The sequence below is a fragment of the Teleopsis dalmanni genome, chromosome 1, assembly GCF_002237135.1.
Source record: "Teleopsis dalmanni isolate 2A chromosome 1, ASM223713v2, whole genome shotgun sequence".
NCBI lineage: Eukaryota > Metazoa > Arthropoda > Insecta > Diptera > Diopsidae > Teleopsis > Teleopsis dalmanni.
Window position 1 is genome coordinate 133,763,412 of NC_051846.1, and position 22,729 is coordinate 133,786,140.

Consider the following 22,729-nt stretch of genomic DNA (forward strand, 5'->3'; position numbering starts at 1 on the left):
TTAACTCAGTAAAGCGAGCAAGCAAAAGATGCCTTTTAACTACTTTTATCCTAGTTTTACCTCTATTTACTTTACTCTTAATTCTTAAAAAATGGCTCAATTTTGGCTGCATGTGCCACCGTCCTATTATTCTACACTTAAGATCCTTACGTTTTCAAATATTTGGTTTGCTGATTTTTTTTGTGATTTGACTTCCTGGATTGTATATTTAAATCGTAGGTGATGAGGTCAAAAACCGTTTTGATTGTAAAAACTGAGCCGCCATATGTGTAAATACATTGTAAACTATAAAGATATTTATAAGAGCATCTTCCTCCCGATGCATAGTGGAGCAGGATTAAAACTAGCTAACCAAATAGAATATTAAAATATAGAAATATTAAAATAAATATATCCTTAAATATATGTTGGTAATATTCAGTAGCGAGGCGTCAACTTTTTGGCGAGGTGTTCACAATTTGATCAAAACAGAATTCCAACTGTAACGTATTCCCCCTACTCCTGAGTTTTGTCCTTTCCACAAGCACATAGCGTACAAGACCAACAAAACAATTTATTTAAATGTTCGCAGCCTGTGATCCACTGGTTTTTATGGTAAATAGCTGTAAGAAAACGGCGACTTACCACATATTACGACATTTTTACACAGGTACCAAATTCTTCATATTTAGAGTTGGTATATTCATTTTATGAATTAAAACTTTTTTTTCAGAAGATCGTTTAAAAAAAGATATTTGAATCAAATCTTTATCCATTTCTAAATATTATTTTTTACTTCAAATTTCTTTAATTTTTTTCTTTACTTTTATCATTTCCTAGTATAAAATTGCAATAATGACTTTGTTTTTGGTTTATGTCCAATCTCTACATAAGAGTAAGAAACTCTCATGCATTCATATACTCTTTTACTTTGTATTTACTATGCGCGGTTCAATTTTTTTACTGAACCATTTGCCCATATAAAACGGCAACCGTGACTTTGATTGTATTTACACGCTTCGTATGAACTTGGGCTTCAATTTAGTCGACTGAACTTCTAGTCAAATGTAAAACGATTTTCGCTCAGTCATTTCTTTTCACTTTTGTATTTACTTTGCATAACATTGGAGGTTCACTTTTTTTATTGAACCGCTTGCACGCATTAATTTAAGAGTTATGATTATTTTACGTACATATTTTGCGGGGCTTGTTTTCTCTATTATTTTTATGTTTGTTTGTATGTTTTGTGTTTATTCAATACAGAACATAGTCCCAATGTGAATGTTATTTCATTTGCATGCTTTGTAAGCAGCGTGGTGCAGTTTTTTTCTGAACCTTAGTATATTTTAAGAGGAATGTATTTTCTCTTTTATTAATTATAAGTAATTTTGGGTGAAACTAACATATGTACGTGTGGTTTTGTTTGTATTATAACTTTTGTGTTTATGTTAATATGTTTGGAAAAGCTATTATAAAAAACGTTAAGTGGCAAAATAGCGAAATTATTTACCTAATAAAAAAAGCCTAACTGACGCCGTGGAAGCAATTTTATAAAGAGAACTTTTCACGAAATTTATTTTAATTCTATTTTAATTTTATTTTAATTTTGATATATGCGAGAAGTACCATAAGATTCCAAAAGGTAAGAGAACAACTTAGTGATTTTAAATATTAATTGAGCTTTAATAATATAAGATAATAATAAATGTGACTTTCAAATAAGCAATTGAGCATATGAAATATAAAATATGAAAGGCCATATATTCGTGGCCAGACGAAAAGTTACGAGTCAAAACAACATTTGTTTCAAGAAAATCAAAAATAGTTACTGAGACCTGACCTGGTTAATAAATGCAAAATGCAATTCGTAAAATTTACAAGTAGTAATGAAGGCATTGCGACTAAAATATAATTTTGTACATTATCTTAAAAAAAATTTTCACTATTGGTGCATATAAAAGGGTTCTTGTACAACCCTTTTGGACAACACAGCTTGCTGGCTGACATCAGAATTTTTGCCTTTTTTATTCTATTCTTTTAATTGTTCCTTGTTTTCTCAAAACTTATGAGTTATGCTCAGAAAGTTCTACCGAGCTTTATAAATGTTGAAGACATTGAGTTTCTAGTCCAAGTTCAGTAAATATTTTATATGTGCACTATAGCACCGAAAAACAAGCCTAATAGCGAAAAACAATTATATTTGAACAACGGTATATATGGCCCTGGCTTAAATCTCAATTTATCTGGGTTCAATCAAATCTTTAAAAAATGTTTTTGGTGCTACAGAGAGGTTTAATTTTATCTGGTGTCTGGTTAATGAATTAAAAGGTCTATGCATGGCTTATGTTCCTGAAATTTAAAAAATATTGTGAACAATATATGTAGATGTGTACATGTACATCATTATTTCAATGATTTTGTAAACATTTGAGTCAATGAACACGAATTATTTTACTACATTTTTTCCATATTATCACTTGATCCCGAACGCTGTTTTTAAAGCGCCGAAATAGTGCCATCTCTCGCTTTCAAAACTAACTTCTTTGCCATTCCCTAGCGGCGAATAATAAAAGTTAGTTACTAAATAGGGCCTATTAAGTACTAATTGCTAATTCGCGTACATTCTGCTATGATTTTTAGCTTGAAATTTCGGTGACAGTGTTAATAGTTTAATGAGGAAGTTGATATCACAACCCTTAAGTATTGTTTAGTACTTTTGTGTAGAAATACAGAAGAACATCATTTTGTTGAAATGAAAGTAAATGTGTACTTTCTCGTTAGGTGGCGCAGTAAAATAAAAAGATCCATGAACACTGCTTTTGTATGTATCATTATTAATTTTCTGTTATTTAGATGTTATTTTCTGTGTAGATGCACATTAAGTAAAATAAAAATATTGATCTCAATAAAACAAAAACTTAGCTGTGATGTAATGTGAAATGTGAAATGTTAGTAAAAACAATTGAGTTACGGCCACATACGTGCATATCAAAAAATAAATAAAATAAAATAAAATTTTTATACTATTTTGAATAGTATCCACTCTTCGCTATATTTACTGCCCACTAATCACACTAAATAATAACGTACTACCACAATCCGGCCACGCAAAGCATCTGGGAGACCATCTTGATCGGCGTCTCACCTGGAAACGCCATATATTTACAAAACGCAAGCAACTGGGTCTGAAAATGCACTCCATATACTGGCTTCTTTGCCAAAATTTAAAACTATCACTGAACAATGAAGTACTTCTATATAAAGGTGTCTCGATCTGGGGAATAGCTGCGAAATTTAATATAGCATTATTACAGAGATTTGAATCAGAAATGCTTCGGTTATGTGTTGCTGCGCTAGGTATGTCACAAATCTCCACGTCCCATCAATGTTTGAAACAATACAAACAGTCAGCAAAAACTACCGAACAAGGCTATTAAATCATTTGAACTCTATAGCACACGAGCTATTATCAGATATCAACCATTCAAGTCGACTAAGAAAACTTTCTATGTAGGATCCAAAATGCGATTCACCAAATTCACTGATTTTAAGCCAACTACTTATTATAAGTTGTAATTTAATTTTTAGAGGTGTTTACTACATACATCCATAAGTAATACTGAATGTTATTTTACAGATTGTATTGACAAATAATAAATGAATAAATAAATAAAAAAACTATTTTGAATGATACTGCAGTGAAATTTCTCATAACGGACAGTTCTTTGAACCAGATAACTTTAATAACCGGACAAATTTCGTAGACATAGCTTTTTTATTAATTTTTTCATACAAAAATCATTCCAATAACCGGAATTATTGTACAAAATTATTTATTTTAGTGACCAATAATTAATTTAATATAATTTATAAATTACTTCGACCAAAATAGAACAGAAAGCGGGCTTTTCTTTCCAGCATTACTTGACAAAACTCTTCTTCTTAAATCCAAAAAATGCATCGGCGGTAAATTTTCGAAGGAAAGACTCACAACTTTTTTTTTTCTGCACACATGGTTGAGGATAAAGAGCTGCTTTTGGTTATTGGTAAAACAGTCCGCCCTCGATCAATTAAACATGTTTTTATCACGGAACTGTCAGGGGATTGGAAATCTAACAAAAAAGCATGGGTGACTCGAGAATTAATGAATGAATGGCTGCAACAGTTCAACAAGGAAATGTTCAAAATCGAAAAATTCTTTTGTTTTTGGATAACATCCAAGGGAATTAAATTTTACTAGTATACAAATACAACGGTAAGAAGCGTCTTAATCAAGGGGTAATCCAAAATTTCAAAATTTTTTATCAAAGCTTACTTTTAAAACACTTGTTACGTAAAATTGACACCCAATGTTGGTCTCAGAGCTATCGAAATCTATTAATGTGCTTGAGGCACCTTGGGATAAAGTAAAAGCAACAACAATCCCAAATTGTTTCCGTAAAGCAGGGGATTATCACAAATTAATGAAAGTCTTCCTGATTTTGATCCCGAAGATGACACTCTGATGGCAATAGACAGAAATGTCTACACTAAAGACATCAAGGTAAAAATTCAATTTGAAGGACAAAGCGATTCCAAAAGAGGAATCTAATGAAAACATAAGTGAACCCATAACATCGTAGGATAAGGCTTTTAAACTTTTGTTTCGCGTTTCTAACAATTTATCCAAATTTACTGGCTTTCTCAAACTACAATAATATCGACAGCCATTTTAAAAATAAACATTTTAAATTAAAATACTCAATCTTCAAGCAATTAACCATTATAAAATTTTTTGTACCAAAGTTGTATTGAAATATAAAAACTTGTACTATGTAACATACTTTACCTATACATGTAACAATACATGTATGTTTGTATATGTAATAATTATTATTAAATATTCATAAATTTGTAATCTAGCAATTTCTGATTTCGCAAGTTGACAACAAGGTTATAATGACTATGATAGGCTGCGAAATCTTAGCGATGGTAAAGAGCGGCGTAAACGTTTTTCTACTAAACGTTTTGATTGGAAATTTGTTAGCTGTGAATAAATATAAATCCTGGTCTGAACGGCGTTCTTATTGAGAATTGGGTGGAATGACACTAACTTCAGCTCACGCGTCAACCAAAAACTTCAGAATTGAGCTTTTATCATATACAGTAAGTCGGCGACATGCTTGAGATTGGTTGTCTGGTATCGCTGTTAGAGACAGACGATCTAGTTTAACTTTTCACTGCATGGTTCTATACACTTCTTGACCTTGCGACCAAACTTGCTATAATACCTCGGCTTGAAGCTGCACGGCTGCGAAAACATCTGAGTTCATCCCTTAACTCGGTTACTTCCTTCGTTATCTGCGATATCTGGTGCTGAAGCGAAACATCGGTTATCGTAGTGATTGTCGGCAAACGGACTTCTTGAACTGCACAAGCGTCATTCGCTTTGGCGATCTTATCAGCGATGGTAACGATTTTATCTAGAGATTCGCTGCTGACTGAAATGGTGGCACGCATGTTCGCTAGCAAGTGTGTCATCCACATTGACCTTAGGCACCATCCACTTGCGTTCCAGCCAAGTTTTTCAACTTACGGAAGAGTTGAGCAGAACGCAAGTCTCCCAGATCCATGTCTTGTAAAAGCTTTGTCAGCCTTTTTTGCTGGGAAATTAAAAATTCTTCAAGCAAACGCTTCTTCTGAGTGGAGTAGGAGTTTCCAGCAGGCATGTTAAGTATCAAATCACTGACTTGCGCCAGGATAGCTCCATCGATTGATGCGACCACTGTATGAAATTTGTTCTGCTCTGTGGTAACACCTGAACTATGACTCTATCTGCGTAAACCACAACTCTGGTCTAGCGTGCCAAAAAGAAAGTATTTTAATCGTGATGTGCGACACCTCTTCTTTAATAGGATAGTTTCACTCAGCCGAATCTACCTGAACCTATTCTAAGGTGCGATCAGTGGTATTGCGATCAGTTGTATCGACATTATAAGTTCGTTTGCTGAGCGATTATATAACGTCAAGGACACTAAAATATAGCAACTTTCTGTGGCAGAATTAAACACACAAATTCTATATATATTATGCAAGTATTTATTTTTTAATATTCTGACAATTTATTGAAGTGAAAACTGGAAACGTATCTGTTACTTACTTTTCTCACTAAATTTTCTAATTTTTTAATGTCAACACGTTTATATTAAATTTATGGTTGCAGCGATGTATGAGTGCTAACGCTGCAAATGCAATAGGTCGACTATAACTTAACTCCCAACAAATCCAAAGCAAGAAGTGTTTTGGGTTTTTTGGCACTGTTCTGTTGAAACCACACATTTTTCACATCCATATTATCAATTTCACGCAAAAAAATTGATAATCATGTTATTGTGGCATTCGAAATTCACAGCTTCTATCGCAACATTACCATTTCCAAAATATAATATGAATCTACCCTAAATCCAGACCACTTTTCACAACTAAAACACGTCGGCCGATTATTAAAGAAAACATATTGTAAAATTGAATACCTTAAACTAAACATATGATGCTTTTCATGACAGTTCTTTACAACAAATGCCACTGCAGTAATTCTGCTAAATCAGACTCCGAACGGGAAACCCTTTACAAACCTGTGTTATGAATAAACTTCATTCAAATTTCATTCTCCAAGTAACAGTCCAGTAGTCTCAATGTTCAGAACTTCACTTATTATTCTATAATGTATTCTAAGGGAATGTGAGCAACAGAAAAAACAATATAAAAATATACATACTCTATTTATATACATACTGCGTTCATGTGCACGCATGTGATAGTTAAGGTTGTGAGAGGAAAATAGAATTTAAGTTTCTACTGAGGAATTCATTCGGTAGATATTAAAATTACTCTATGCCATATGCCAAATAACTATTTAAAAATATTGTAGTGATATTAAAGTTTTTTTTTATTTCTTATAGATGTACGCTATCACACGAAAAGCCAATCTACTTCAACGTCTCGGTGATTTGGAATGTCTCATTCTTTTAGTATCCTGCATTTGCCATGATCTCGATCATCCTGGGTATAATAACATATATCAAATAAATGCACGTACAGAATTAGCACTCAGGTGGGTACTATTCTAACATGGAATTTCTATTACATATTCCACACTTGATTATATCAGTTACTGACAATGACATGTCCTGTGGAGCTGCAAAATAAGCTCGCATACGTTTATATCAATTTTAGCAGTATTTTCATTTTTCCATTTTACATTTTCAGGTACAATGACATTTCGCCACTTGAGAATCATCACTGTTCAATAGCGTTTCGTTTGTTAGAACACCCGGAATGTAATATTTTTAAAAATTTCGGCAGAGAAACATTTAAGTGAGTATATATATACAAAATATTTATTTGTGCAATTACCTTCAAGCAGTTACTTTTACACCGACAAAATTACAATCGTACTCATCTAAAGAAAAAATTAATTTTTTTATTTATAAAAGAATCGCAAGATTCTAAAACTTGACTTTACCTCATTTATACATTTTTCGATTATGTAGACACTAGTGACAGTCCATTTCGGAAAAACACCAGCTCACTCAGGTACTGAGTGATTTGATTTGTTGATTAAATCAAAGCCTTTTTGTTTTATAATTGTTTAATTTTAATATCAGTATAGTTAGTGACTTTTTCACCATAAGGTTGGTACTTTGAATATTTGCCATAATAATATTATGTGTATCTCTAACATTTGTGAATATAGTTTAAACGTGTTTTGCAAAAGTTTTTTATTTCAGTGTTTCAATACGGGGTCTTCTATTATTTTAACTTAAACTTGGTACAATTGTTTGAAGTTAGAAAACGTTTTATTAAAATTATTTACATTACATTACATAGCTAAAAGTACAAACATTATTATTTAGAATATGGTTTAGGTAGACTCCGCGTAGACCTCCTATGGATCTATTGTCCAGTAATATCTTTTTGCACATATTTTACAAATCTTTAATTCCTGTTCTTATAGTTAATTTTCGAATTAACAAATTAATTATTACTTGCATTATATGTTATTAGTAAGTAATAGGAATGCCTCTCATTGCTTACTAATATTCATAATATTTATAGTATTCATAGTTGTTCAGGTTATACAAGTATTTGAATCTCTTCTCCTTATTTTGTTTCTCTATTCGTGTTAGTTCAGTTGTGACTTTGTCATATTTAGATTAGCCTTCAGGCTGATTGGTAATTTGTCGTTTCCTTCTGTTTTCTTTTTTCTCTTTTATTTTTATTTCAACTAGGATAGGCGTTATAAAAATCCAATGTGACTGATTTCGTAAATATTGTTAGTACAACGACATCTATATGTGACTTATGGCAAGTAATTAGTTTGAACTTTATCCGTGTTCAGTGTTGGCGTTCCGTGACGGTTGGCAGGATTTTATAAGCGATGGCTGAACATTGCCACCAAAATGACTCACGATGAAGGTACTCAGTTGTGTTACATAGCCAAAGGTTACTAGCTTAGGTAAATGGAGAACTTCGTTGCCAATATATTCTTCTTAGAGCACTAAGGAGGCTCATACAATTAAACGAGTTTTATTGATTCGAGATTTTATTCAAATTTTGCGATAATTATATTCCATAAATATGAATCGAATGTTCTAAGTTGTCCAATTTGTTTCATATATTTTTAGAAATAAAATCAGTTTATATAACATATACGAGCATCGTACATATTTAAGATTTGAATTTTAACCCACCTGTCATCGAAGAGATATTTAAGAGATGGAGATAGTTTTAAAAAGCATTTTCAACAGGAGAAACAGGATAATCTGAAACTTTAATTTAAGTAGATTAACTTAACTCTGAAATGCCATTTCAATTTTATTCTATATTTGTTTGTAATATACAAAATATAAATTGTAGAATGCCTAAAAGTCTAAGTCGTTTCATATATTTCAACAAATAAAATAGTTTTTCACACAAAGATTCAGTTTATGTAGCATATAGAATATTTTTATTCAAATTTGCACTAATCAAAAACAACTTCAAGACATGGAGAATACTTAAAGACTGATCTATTATATTGTATGTATGACGGTTTTAAGAAACATGTTCAAGCAAATGAGTATGAATAAAATATTAATTTTTAAATTAAATATTAATTAAATATTTAATTTCTCTTAACGTCGTATCTTCAAATTGCATCGTAGTTTGTGTGATTGTACAGAGATGCGGACGCTTACTTTGGACAGTCCTGAAGAGAATGTCTTTAAAAAGATTTTGCCAACTGTTTTTATTAGCTTAAAAATTTATTCACTCATCTCTTGAAGCCTACCGCTTTGTGTTCGTATACTACAGATAGGAAAAGAATTGGAATTTTAGTTTTACTAGAACACAATAATTTGACTTGCTATCAATTTTCGGCAATGGAGGGATTCACTGCGTTTCATAATGATTGGGAGTCAAAAAATATCCGGATTTATAAAAGCGCCATTTAATCAAATTTTTTTCCAATTTGAATGTGTTGAACCTGCACCAAATTTATTTAAATATTTTTTTGTTTGATGATGAGATCAAATATTGTTATTCGTACAATTGTGAAAGATTACTATCTCAAAACGTCCTAAAATTAATTTTATTTCGCTTATTTTGCTTGTATAAATAAAAACTAAATTTATACCTTATTCGGCATAAATACAAGAAAAAATTTTCTTTATCCAAAAAACAAAAAAAAACTTATTCTATTTGCAATAGTAAATATTGAATCTTAAATTTAAAAAACCATTATTAAATAATAATTGATAAATAAATAAGTGAAAAAAATGATCTTCTTAAATTAGTTACGAATTACGAGAATGTCATAAGTTCTGTAAATAATAATGCAAAATTTTATTTAAATATAAGGCGTTGTTTATATCTATTCTGTTATGTGAGTTCTAGTAGTAGACGTGGACTAAATATAATATACTCCGGTGTTATGTGCAAACAATTATTTATATTAAATACAAACAACTTTTTACACAAAAATATTTATTATGTGTTATTATTATAATACATATATTAATAAATTTGTATAAATTCTATAAAAGGTTTTTGCACTTAAATACCTATGGCAATTATGTCACCAAATTTTACATTTTTCGTCCGGATGCATGCTACTACCAGCTTCACATGCAAACGCATCAGCAAATTCTGGGAAATTGCTCACAGCATTATTTACACGCTCACTGTGCCCAGCATGAACACTGTTGGCACTTAAATTATTTTCACCGCACCACGTTTGTGCAAAACTTATGAAAAACAGTTTTTTGTCATCCTCAGTGAGTACTGCTGGTCCTTCGATGTTCCGAAATGTGTCATAGGCCAGACGTAAGCCTTCACTGTCTGCTATGTTTTCATTAACAGTTCGTATGGCGTTCTTGTAACGCTCGGATAAATAGCACTGGGACTTAATGCCGAACTGTATGATAGATTTGGAGTTCCAAGCATTGGTTACGTTACCGGATTGATCATAGTTCAAACCATCGTAGTCGAAGCCATGCAAAAACTCATGTGCAATTATATAAATAAAACTACCATAAAAATGCGCAGACTTAAAGCAATTGTTATAAAAAGGGCTTCGTAATATTCCTACAGGAATTTCAATTATGTTCTTAGTAAGGCGGTAATAAGCGTTTACATTTAATGGACCATAATTACTTTCTACGCTTATATCATTTGGATTGCTTGATGTAAGCACTTGCATTAAGTGTTTCAACAATTTTTTCGTTTTGAACTTGGATAAATAAATTATATTCTCGTAATAATTATCAGTGAGTTGGAAATCATAAATCTCGTTTTCTTGTAAAACCGGCAGTCGTAGTTGCATAGCTCTTAGCTTTTCCAATCCTATCATTCTGCCTGAGGGATCCCGGTCAAATATGTTAGTCGCATTCACTGCTTTTTCAAATTGATTTTTTAATTGATCAAATATTGTAGTTAAATCGTTTCGGGCAGTCTTTAAAAAATCAGCGCTATTGTTATGTTGCAAATACAAAAATAATTTACTTAGTTCATTCGGCATATAAGTGTTCACCTGTTGTAGACAATAGTCTTTGTATTCGGTTGACATGTCATCGTCATGTAAATTTACTTCAAAATGCGCTAAAAATTGTACCAGTAGGTATTTTCCAATAATATCAGCACTTGATTTTCTTAATAGATCCGCCAATTTCCGCATGTAACTTAAGTCGGCAACGACAAGTAATTCTTGTTCAATCAGTTTAGATGGAGTAAAGTTCTGAAAAATGACACTAAAATACTTTCGTAAATTTATTTCAGGCAATTGATGTATTAATGATTTCAAAGTCTGAGGAGCATTCAGTTCAATATCCCGCGAATTAGTTGTCAAACGCAGGAGTTCTTTTTCAAACTCAACCACCTCTTCTGCAATCTCCTTAGATCTGCGCACACGCACACCTAAATCTAACATCAAATACTTTACATATCGTTTATAAAGGTATACAGTGTCGTCATCGTAAGTTTCATCATATTGATGCTTTTTAAGTAAATCAAATGTGGGTGCCGTAATATAGAATATATCTTGGTCCGATGCCTGCCAGTTTGACTGCACCAAAACGCGCATAAAAGATTGCACTCCGTAAAGTCGCAATTGGGCGCCAATATCTTCCCAATTAAAGGAAATATTCGCAGAATTTTCTGCAAAATTAGAGTTTATAATCGGCCAAGTGCTAAACTGTTGCAGAATGTTGACGAAAGCCATCATTGGCTTATTTTTTGTATCTCTGAAGCGCTGTTCTATGCATGAATTGTAGAAAATAACCACTGCATGTGATATTTGTTGCTCCTTTGTCAGAATCTCTGGCGATTGTTCGGTAGACATATACTGCATCAGCAAACGCTTATTGTAAGCCTTAGCTGCTGTAAGCACATCAGTTGCATTTAATGCTCGCACTTTGTATGGCACAAACCAGTTTCCGCAGGCGTATTCGTAGAAATCATCGCATGGGCTAACGGTGAGATCAAGTTTATTTTGTATATTCTGTATTTCTGTCAGCCATACACTTTTACTACAGTTCGTTTCCTCACAATTTACATATTTGCAAACACAATTTAAAAAAATAAAAATTACCGGAATCGCTCCTACTTTCATTATAAATCACAGAAAAAATGAAACTGAAATGTTAGGCATTTTTCAAATTTCGCTACCAAAATGATAAGCACTGTTAATATATTATTTATTAATTTTGTATTTTTAAAATACTGATTAAAAGATAGTTTTGGCTTTGCAAAAGATTAAGATCCCTGTACATAGCATTTTTAAAAATTCAGCAATAAAAGTTTACATACATACATGCATGCATACATATACATATGGTATATGTTTACTCGAATAATAAAATCAAAGCGATTTACTAGATCTTCGACTATGGTTAATTAATCTTCCTTATTTGGGAGCCAAATTCCATAAAATAACTTTTTTAAATTTACAAATTTAAATTTTAACCCTTCTGTTGCATTGCAACTACATCCCAAAACAACCCCTGTGTTTTATTTTTAGTGCACATGTATATAGCAGCAATTCTATAAATTTTATATGAATTTAAATGTTTCTACAATTATATATGAAATATACATATACATATATATACACGTAGTCAATAAAGTCTGCGTACACCTTACGAATTTTGATATGTGATAAAGAAACACAACATAAATAAATATTTTTTAAATTAAATTTTTACGTAAATTTATTCTTTGAAATCTTAAGTTTAAATAGGAAAAGACAAAAATTGTATCCGTTTGTTCGTTCTTAAGATAATGGGATTAAAGTGTCTCTGCATGTAAATAAATCTGACAATAAAATCTGACAAAATCGGTAGAAATTTTTAAAATGAAGTCAAATACAATATAAATACAATAGTCCCATTTATTCATTGTCGATTCTATAAATTCCAACTGGCCTACACTATCAGCCACCATGCACACCCATACCATAACTTGATCACCGCCGTGTTTGACTTTAACAACAAGATTTTGTTTCTCTAGCGCCGCTCCTGATTTCCGCCACATAATTTGACAACCTTTTATACCAAAGATGCAATACTAGCTTTCGTCTGAAAATATCACTTAGTTCCAGTACTCCGGAAATTTATTTATATGCTTCTTTGCAAATTCAACGCGCTTTTGTCTGTTTACAAGTGAAATATACGATTTCTTTCTAGCGACTCTACCACGATATCTAGCGTTTCTAGCGGTCTCCGCACAAATACTTTTTTTAAATCATTGATTTGCATATTTCACAATTTTCGAAGAAGAAATACGAGGGTTTATTTTTATCATATGGACTATTTTTCGCTTTTCTCGAACTCATAAAACTTTTGGATGCCAAGGACGCGGTTTAGATGTTAAAATTCCGGTTTTTTTGAAGTTGTCCACTACGCGCTGAACTGATGAATGCGTTCTTTCAATAGTTTCACCAATTTTTCGGAAACTTTTTCCATCTTTCCACAGTTTAATAATTATTTTTCTTCCGTGCACACTGATTTCTTTTCCCCTTGATTCCATATTTTAAATAGTATGGATAGTATGGAAATAGTTACTACTTAAAAATTAATCACTGATCACTGAGCTCGCTAAATGTTCAGTTCAAATGCTTAATAATACCAATTGAGCAAAAATAAGAACAAACTGCTTAAGAATTAATGGTATTATCTAAACAAACAAAGTGTACGCAGACTTTATGGGGCCTATATTTACATGTAGGGACACTTTTATCCCGTTATCTCAAGAACGAACAAACGAATACAATTTTTGTCTTTTGCTATTTAAACTTAAGATTTCAAAGAATAAATTTATGTAAAAATTTTAATTTAAAATATTTATTTATATTGTGTTTCTTTATCACATATCAAAATTCGTAAGGTGTACGCAGACTTTATTGACTATGTGTATGTTAGTATGAAAACATTTAGATCGCATTCATTCCTCTAAAAATCAATCGCAACAACTGAAAATTGGTTTACATTAGCAAAAGCTTACAGGCAGACGAACTGCGAGACAGACTATTCGTCATCGTTAATTCGTCTTGTCGAACTGACGATGTATAAAAAATATATTTGATATACGTAACATACGAATTTGACGAATCTTGTCAAATTTAGTATAAACATTTTACACTAGGCTTGTGAGTGTGGAACAATTTTTTTTTAATTATAAATTTTCAGAATTGATAACAAATTATTTTTAACATTGGCATGTAACGCAGAGGTTGCTAGTTTCGAACAATATATGTATATGTTTTATTTTTCAAATTGTTTATATATATATAATATATTTACATGTAATATATTTATAAAAACAAATACTTAAATTAAACGGTAACGGTAATGAAAACGGTAAATATGAACTTAGCAAAGAACACAAATTATAATCTTAACATTTAATTTCAAAATTAAAGTATTGGTAATATATACGAGTAATGGAGTATTGAATACAAAAATAGAGTGATATAGTGGGAATAAAACGGAATAAAACCCTAACACCTGCTTTTTTTTGATATACTAACTAGAATGTGCTATTTTTTTTGTTGATTTATATTGAGATACAAAAATAATGTTAATAATGTTCACAACATATAATTATTTTAAACACTAACAATAGTCAGTTATAATAACACTACCTGTTGTTAGTGATCCTTGTTAATCGAATGTATTGCTGTCTTCATTTTTTAAATTTGGTGACACTATTACGTGCCACTTATAAGCCGTACACCATAAAATGGATTAAAATGTTTTATTGCTGTATGGCAAAGCACTCATGTAGCAATAAAGTCATCACTACAACTAATTTCAGTACTAACTGATTTCAAAATTAGGTCATACCCCTAATGTTTTAGTATCACATAGTATCATAATGTTTTAAATATATGCAGCTATCAGTATTTACGTTAATATTGAACGACAATGAACCCTTTTATAAGACATATAAAGGGTTAGGCGATTGAAGTGTTACCAACTACACACAGATATATCTGTCAAACTGATATTGTCACCTACTTACAATTCATAAGAATGACAGCTTTTTATATTGTTTACATGCACCCACAAGAATTTGCGTCTTTACAGAAAAATTTACAGAAAAAACGTAATTCGAAATAGAATTCAAACGTAATAGTTTGGTTGCGTTATATTTAGCTGGAAAATCTTAAGCAGCTATTTTTCGTGATCTCCAACACTTAAAAGTGAATAAGATGTTTATGTATCATACCATAAATCACTATAATAGTACAGGCAGCGTCGCCAAATACTATGATGGTAGACCAAAACAGCAACATCATCATCACCTGAATTTATTCGGAAAGTACAGGCTCGACTTGAACAAAATTCACGTCTTAGTGGCAATCAAATAGCCAAAGAACTGAAAATATGCCAGCAAAGCAACAAACGCATATTTCAAAATGAGCTCAAGGTAAAGCCTTACAAGTTCCAAAGGCACACGATCTTATACCAAAGCAACAAAAAGTTAGACTCGAAAGAACAAATGATTTGTTAAGCTTAAACAAACGTGGCGAATTTTCAAACATTCTGTTCTCTGATGAGAAAATCCCCATTGAGCAGTTCATAAACTCTCAAAATGATCGTTTTAATGGATTCTGAAATTTTGATTATTATCACAAATTTTTATAATTTGAATCAATAAAAAATAATTACACAAAAAAGATATAGCTCCTGGAATAGATAACACCCAAAACGCCTGGCCCTGCATACACAATTCTGTGAAGAAATCCTAAAAATTAAGTTTGCAGTACCTTTAGAAATCAAATTTTACACATTACTAAGCGCACGAAACAAGCACAAACTGCTATTTATATGCTGTCATGGATTACAGTGCTGCAAGCAAGCACTATTGTCTAAACAGTGTGCGACAAATACAAATCTGCATGTTTTGGTTTTGTAAATTAATGTCAGCAATAATTCAGTGCAAATGCAATGGTACAAGAGCATTAGCTAGCGTGAATACAAGTAATGTTTTAGTTTCGTTCCAATTAGTCAACAAAATTTGAGTCTAATAGTTGAAAAGTTAGTGAAAAAAAAACGATTTTCTAATTAATTTATTCTCTTACTTTCAATATTAAACGTCAAGATTTTCCAAAAACAATTAAAAAAATATGTGTTGGGCATTTTAAACTTCTTTAACAAATATTGGCATATCTGAGTTATGAACGAAGTTCATAATATATTTTAGATATTCTTCATTGTCAAAAAGTTATTAACTCCTAAACTCTTCCCAACTTAAAAATGGAGTTGTTACATATTTGGTAATTGCTGGTAAATAAAAATAATGTGCAAGTATCTAAATTATTTCTTTTAAATCTAAATGCATAAAAATTTATCTTATTGACGACGCCAGCAGTTGAATATTTGGTGTTCACTAGTGTTAATCCTACTAAAATTTTTGGCAATGATGTCAAGTACGCTTCAGTAACTAGATAACTAGATAAACGACATTTATATTTAGGGTTGCGTTTATACGAAAAATTATTAAATTGAAATATTTTGCAGGATTGGTACAACGAATATACTCGAAAGCGCCAATCAGTTGATAATTAGGTAAATATTTTTAACTTAGGAGCTCACATTTTACGTGATGTCAAATCCAAAACCGGTCTGTTACAAATTAACTAGCACCTTTATGAACGTATTCGATCGATATTTTAACTGAAAGTCAGTCATAACTGACTCAAAGATTCAATTACTCAAAAGAATCAACCAACATAAAAACAGTTTAAACAATCTGAGGAAGGTTAATCTGCTGTAGTGTCCTATTTTAATGATAAGAATCATTACCCGTATTTTGTATCGTTTAAAGTTATCGATACTAAATCTATTTTATCACATCGACTCGCTATGGAAGTCTTACACATTCTTTCAAAACTAATTTACAATTTAAACAAGATACCGAAAGTAACATATTTCTACGGTGTATGGTGCATTACTATATCGGGCATAATAATGATATACATTTTCTACAAATCTAGGTGTTTTAGGTAATTTTTTGAAATACTTGTCGACAAATGATTTTTTCTAATATTATTTTACTTTTTAGTTTTTGTTTATAAAGTTTCCCTGATGATGGTTCAACTAAAGTTATAAGTTCAAGAAAGTTATAATTGGGCTAAACAATTCAAGTACCAAAAATACATATTGTATTAACACTGGTCAACTAAATTTAAAAATAGATTGTTTTATAAAACTGTAAATACGCAGTGTCAAAGTTTTATAAATATTCAAAGGCAACCATTTTATTTTTGTGAGACGTAGCAAACCACACAGTATACAGCGGGCATTCAATTAATATAAAATAATGTACGATAACATTATGACAAGGATGTCTTGGAAGTAGGATTAATAAATATAATACATTAACTAATAATTAATAACTAATGAATATAAAATATTAATATAATTTTTATAATTAGTAAATAATTAACTATATAAATCGTGCTGGGCGTTATGTATAGCATTATCACCTCCTTCTCTTTGCAAGATTTAGGGTATGAATTGCTTTCGATCAAATTTTATAGGGAATTGCAGACTCTTCAACTTTTGTTACATGATGGCTTGCTATATTAGATGTCAAAAAAATTAATGTTCAGTTGGAAAATTAGCCATCGTTATTTCCATTAAAAAATACTATATGTAAGAAAAGCAATAAACGAGCCAACAAACGCAAATATGATGACTACTAGGATATCAAACACAAGAGAACATTTTTGTGTGGAATATGCCAAGAAAATGGCAGCAACGACAGCGAAGCGAGTAAAAATCAAATGCAAATGGGTGTGCCAATGAAAAGTTAAAAGTAAATAACAGCGGGAAAATAAAGTTCAAGCCAAATAGCAAATAGCATAAAATAAAAATAAAATTAGAAAAAAAATATTATACGACTTTTGGCATTCGAAATGTGAATACATTTTTAAATCCTAGCAACCGACAATTATTGCTAGGAACAACCTTAGATCAGTCAATATTGTTTCAATATTCGATAAAATAATCGTGGGTGGGGAAAAAATTTCTGTTGTAAATTATATATAACAATACCGCTGAGACAAAATATTAAGCACTAAAAAAACTAAAATAATTGCAAATGTTTCAAACTTCAAGAAATTTGTTCAATTTTGATAATTAAGATTTACGAACGTAAGGATTCTTCTCATAACATTTTGTATTATTTTTTGAAATATCTTTAATCTTCCGCATACGTTGCGTTATGTTAACGCAGATCTTCCTTTTCAAGTAGCCGCATTGAAAAAAATCTGAACGATTGCAGGCAGCTGCCTGAAGTTGTCTGAAGTTGTCATTATTAAGATGGCAGTAAATCTCGAAAGCATTCGACAGGTACTTTTTGCTCACTCTATGTGTTTACACATTGGGTTGTTGTCGTACTCTTAAAGTCAATCAAATTAATACAAATCAAATAAACTTCGCCTTCGGATTATGAGATTTTATTTTACATAAAATCGAAATAAATTGTTGATTGCTTCATGGTATTTTATGTTTTATACATTAGCAAACAGATAATCATTCTTATTTATTGTTTTTTATTACTATTTTATTTTATTATAATGACACTCATTGCTAAATTGACCCAAGTGGCTTATTATATTCCTTGTTTATATCCTTTTTGAATTGTCTTGTCATGTTAAATTTTTAGGATAATAAAAATAATTCAATGATTTTTAAGTTAATGTAATTTAAAATTAATAAAATAAAAAATGCTTTATATATAAGATATTTAAGGTTCTAATCCTGTTGAGATTTACTTTATATCATTGTTTTTTCTGAGAATCTTATCTTCAACATATAACTTCATCACCAGCCGACTTTGAAAACATCTATTGGTTTAATTAACCGTCAACTGCAAGTGTTAGCAATTGAATCCTTTCAAATTTGAATGGTGGGCTTATGTGTTAATACATAAACCCAATTTACACACAGAAATAGTATTTGATCAAACCTCTTGATATTATTTGAAATTAAAATGTTTATGTCCTAAGAAATCTGTAAGAAATCTACTGCGAATCTGTAAGGCAATAATTAATTCACTATTCAAGACCAAAAATTTACTTTCCAGTTGAGTGAAGTGTTTGCTGACTACATAGTTGTTTCGGGTGCAACTAAATATTTATCATCGGCGATTCTCCGTATATAATTGTTTACATTTTGTTCTTTCACTCACTTTCACTTATTGTGCTCCTAGAGTATGTATTCAATTTCCACTGGCTTAGATGCAACGTTTTTGCTTCTATCCATCTAGAGGAAAATGGGTCTCATCTTTGTTCATGATCCATATTGTTAACTAAATATACGTTGATATTTTTAATAAATATAATACTAAAATAATGTTTTCAAGTCAGAAATGCTAAATGAATACCATTTACCATTTACACTGATTTGTTCACTAACCTAAATAAACATATATTCAAATTTCAAGGTTTATGGGAGATAAAGCCCAATTAACAGATTAATTTAGATTATAATTTGATTTTGAAACTTCCAAAGAATTAGTATGTATAAGAAACATACATATCCCTTGGTTGAATTTTGAATTTTTGTGAAAGTACACTTCTTAAAAAAGTGTTTACTAAATCCTTTAGTTCTTGAGGTAGTTATGTTAGATATTTTACTTTTGAAATAATGGATTTCTATAAATTCTGCAGTTTTAATTTGTTGAATCATGACATCCAATTCGCATTATTATTGCCTCAAATTCCAGATTATGTTATGTTCGCCCAAAAGACATTAAATTTTAATAGTTTTTCAGTTAAGTATCTTCCTAACCTATACCTGTAATTGCTATTACAAGGCGGCTTCACTATGAACACTTATTTTCAAGATTGATGTATACTTTGGACCTTGGTTGGTGTTTTGTAAAACATAATATGTAAAAGCGTTGTGCATAAGCAAGGATAAGAAGTATAAATTGTTTATAAAGAAAATTTTATATATTTTCAACGCAACGCAGAAAGTGCGAAGTTTGCACAGTAAAAATTGTAATACCTCGCACCGCATACAACGAACAATATACTTTTTATCTATAAGTAGATAGTGTTTTTGGTTAAAAAGCTGTAGTGGAGCTCCCAACTACCCATACTACCCATAATACCTACTTCAATAAGTCCGCTGAAGTGCAATTTGTGTTCACTGAAGCACCGACATTTTCGAGAAATTGCACGTAACGGAAACGCGTACATATAGCAGAATATTCCTTGCGACTTACAACTGAAAATAGATGAGTTGCTGGTGTCAATTTTTATACTCTCTTCAACTGCATATTCAGCTGTATATTCAGGTGCATATTCAGCTGTTTCTGGTTCTGTTAATGCGACATTTTGACATGATAAAATCAATTTTCCTCCGATTCCCTGCGCCATTTTTCAATTTTCAGTAGTACAAAGTGTATTTTCTTGCCTGCATGACAGAAAACTCCTTTCATATTAGTATTTATTTCTACTTGATATTTGTATTTTCTCTAAAAAGGAAATTTATTTGAATAATAAATTTGCTTTAAATACAAAATTTAAAAATAGAAAGTAAGCCAATGAAGTTAATTAAGTACAAAGGCAATTATTTTCTTCTTGATTCTTTATAAATTAAGTCAGTATTTTTAAAAACTTAACTCTAAACATACACTACGATATTTCAAATAAATGTATATTTAATATATTTATTTTTAGCCAAATACGAGAAGGAATTATACGCTGCATATTGGCTACTGATATGGCGCGACATAATGAAATTTTAACTCAATTTAAGGAGATATCACCAGTTTTTGATTACGGAAATCGGGGACATATTAATTTAGTAATAAATTATTAACCCTAAAGTGTTAATTTCTATTTAATTTTTATTTACCTTAGTTATGTATGGTACTTATTAAAGTTGCGGATATATCCAACGAGGCACGACCAATGGATGTTGCTGAACCTTGGCTAGATCGTTTATTGCAAGAGTTTTTTGCACAAAGTGCTGCAGAAAAATCTGAAGGCTTACCAGTGACGCCTTTCATGGATCCCGATAAGGTCAGCAAACCTGGGTCACAAGTTCGTTTTATTGGCTTAGTACTATTGCCACTGTTTGAAGCATTGGGTGAATTAGTTCCCGAATTGACTGAACTTATAATTATACCAGTGCGTGTAGCGCTGGATTATTACAAGTAAAGTAATTATATTTTTTTTGAATTTTTTACCTATGAACTCTCTATTCAGACGCCTAAACGATGCTCAAAATAAGTCACGTAAATCCGTTGCCGAATGTAGTTCAGCTGCAGCATCTGAAAATAATAGTGGTGCTTCGGATAATGTAACGCCTGTAGGTGTTGGTAGCAATAGTGCCGCACATGCTGCAGCTGGTGGTGGTCATAACTCCGGTGGCAGTATTTCACCACAAATGCCACGGTCACAATCGGGTATTAGTGTGAAGTCCCGCCGGAGTATTCCATCACAAAAATCCACTTCACGAACTTCAGTAGATGAGCCACAGTGTATTGCAGCCGAATTACATGACTTGCCAGAGGGCAGCGAAAGCGGTGATTCGGAAACTGCAACCGAGGTGGATGTAAGTAAATACATATACTACATAAATATATAATATAAATATATTACAGGTTATTCCTTTTAGATCTTATTTAAATCTATCTTTACATCCTTAAGATTGCTAGTATTATTATTGTATTATTTGTTAATATTTTTTCGCATCTTAATTGGAATCTTCCAAATGACATAATTTCTTGTATTTTCTTTAGTATTTTGTTCTTAGTTTTAATAGATTTCTGTGTAAAAAATATCCGAAATTATTAAATAAAACAAAAACAGATTAAATGCAATACAGCTATACTATCGCGTCACTCAATTCTTTATAAATTTTCGTAGTTGAAGTAGCCTTTAGCTACTTCAGCGAATTGTTTTTAATGATCGCAAGTTTTGAAACACTCTAATCGAAGTAATAATCTCAGTTATGGGAAGAGAAGAAAGTCGTATGAGACCAAGTCAGGTAAGTACGGTTTTTGGTCGATTGCATTTGTTGAGTTTTTAACTAAAAACGATTGCCACCGCTGAGTATTTAAAAGTATTATTGCATATGTAAATGATACCAATAGACTGAGTAACATTTTGAACTCAAACATGTCATAATGTTTTTTTTACATTCTATTCAAATTTCAGATAGTTTTTGCACAGAATATATATAATATATTTTATTTCAAAAGACTAAAACGTATATTATTAAAAACGCCGCTGTTTACTAATAAACGAAAAGAATCTCATCATGTAATAAAAATTTTTATGATAATATATCTTTAATTACTCCTAATTAAAATACTCCTACTCCTTAGCATATTACTTAAATTTTGGAATGATTAAATTTCCCGTACGCCACGATTAGATAAAGGATTTTGGTAGATCTCAATACTTTGCTTTACTCTTTCTAAGTTGATATATGTACATCAATATATGTCAGTTATACTATATTGGGATATGGAAAAGTTTTTTCAGTTGTCCTATACTACAACTGTTTCGATTAGCATAATTTAGAAAAGCCATATGTTACGGAAACGTAGTAATTGTTTTATATATTTTACGGTTCTGATATAGAACGATCAGAAATAGGAAACTATAAATAGAATAGCAAAACATATCAACACTTTTCAATCTCGGAATATAGTGGTTAATTTAGGTTAGTATATATTTAAAAAATTAAATGTCACCATTGTTCTT

At 31.0% G+C, this 22,729-nt stretch overlaps 2 protein-coding genes across 2 annotated transcripts in view; one reads left to right on the forward strand and one right to left on the reverse strand.

The window, feature by feature from the left end:
• LOC119668811 (high affinity cGMP-specific 3',5'-cyclic phosphodiesterase 9A-like) overlaps window positions 1–22,729 on the forward strand; it is a gene marked incomplete at its 5' end in the record, with an annotated part of 242,153 nt that overhangs the window by 213,343 nt on the left and 6,081 nt on the right. The window contains 5 exon segments of the mRNA XM_038078457.1: window positions 6,921–7,072; window positions 7,228–7,335; window positions 20,693–20,819; window positions 20,876–21,171; window positions 21,224–21,572. Of these exon segments, the coding sequence (XP_037934385.1) occupies window positions 6,921–7,072; window positions 7,228–7,335; window positions 20,693–20,819; window positions 20,876–21,171; window positions 21,224–21,572 (1,032 nt within the window).
• Window positions 9,968–12,139, reverse strand: LOC119668812 (endothelin-converting enzyme homolog). Its single transcript, XM_038078458.1, has one exon. It carries the CDS (start codon window positions 12,104–12,106, stop codon window positions 10,076–10,078), a length of 2,031 nt encoding a protein of 676 aa, XP_037934386.1. The 5' UTR covers window positions 12,107–12,139; the 3' UTR covers window positions 9,968–10,075.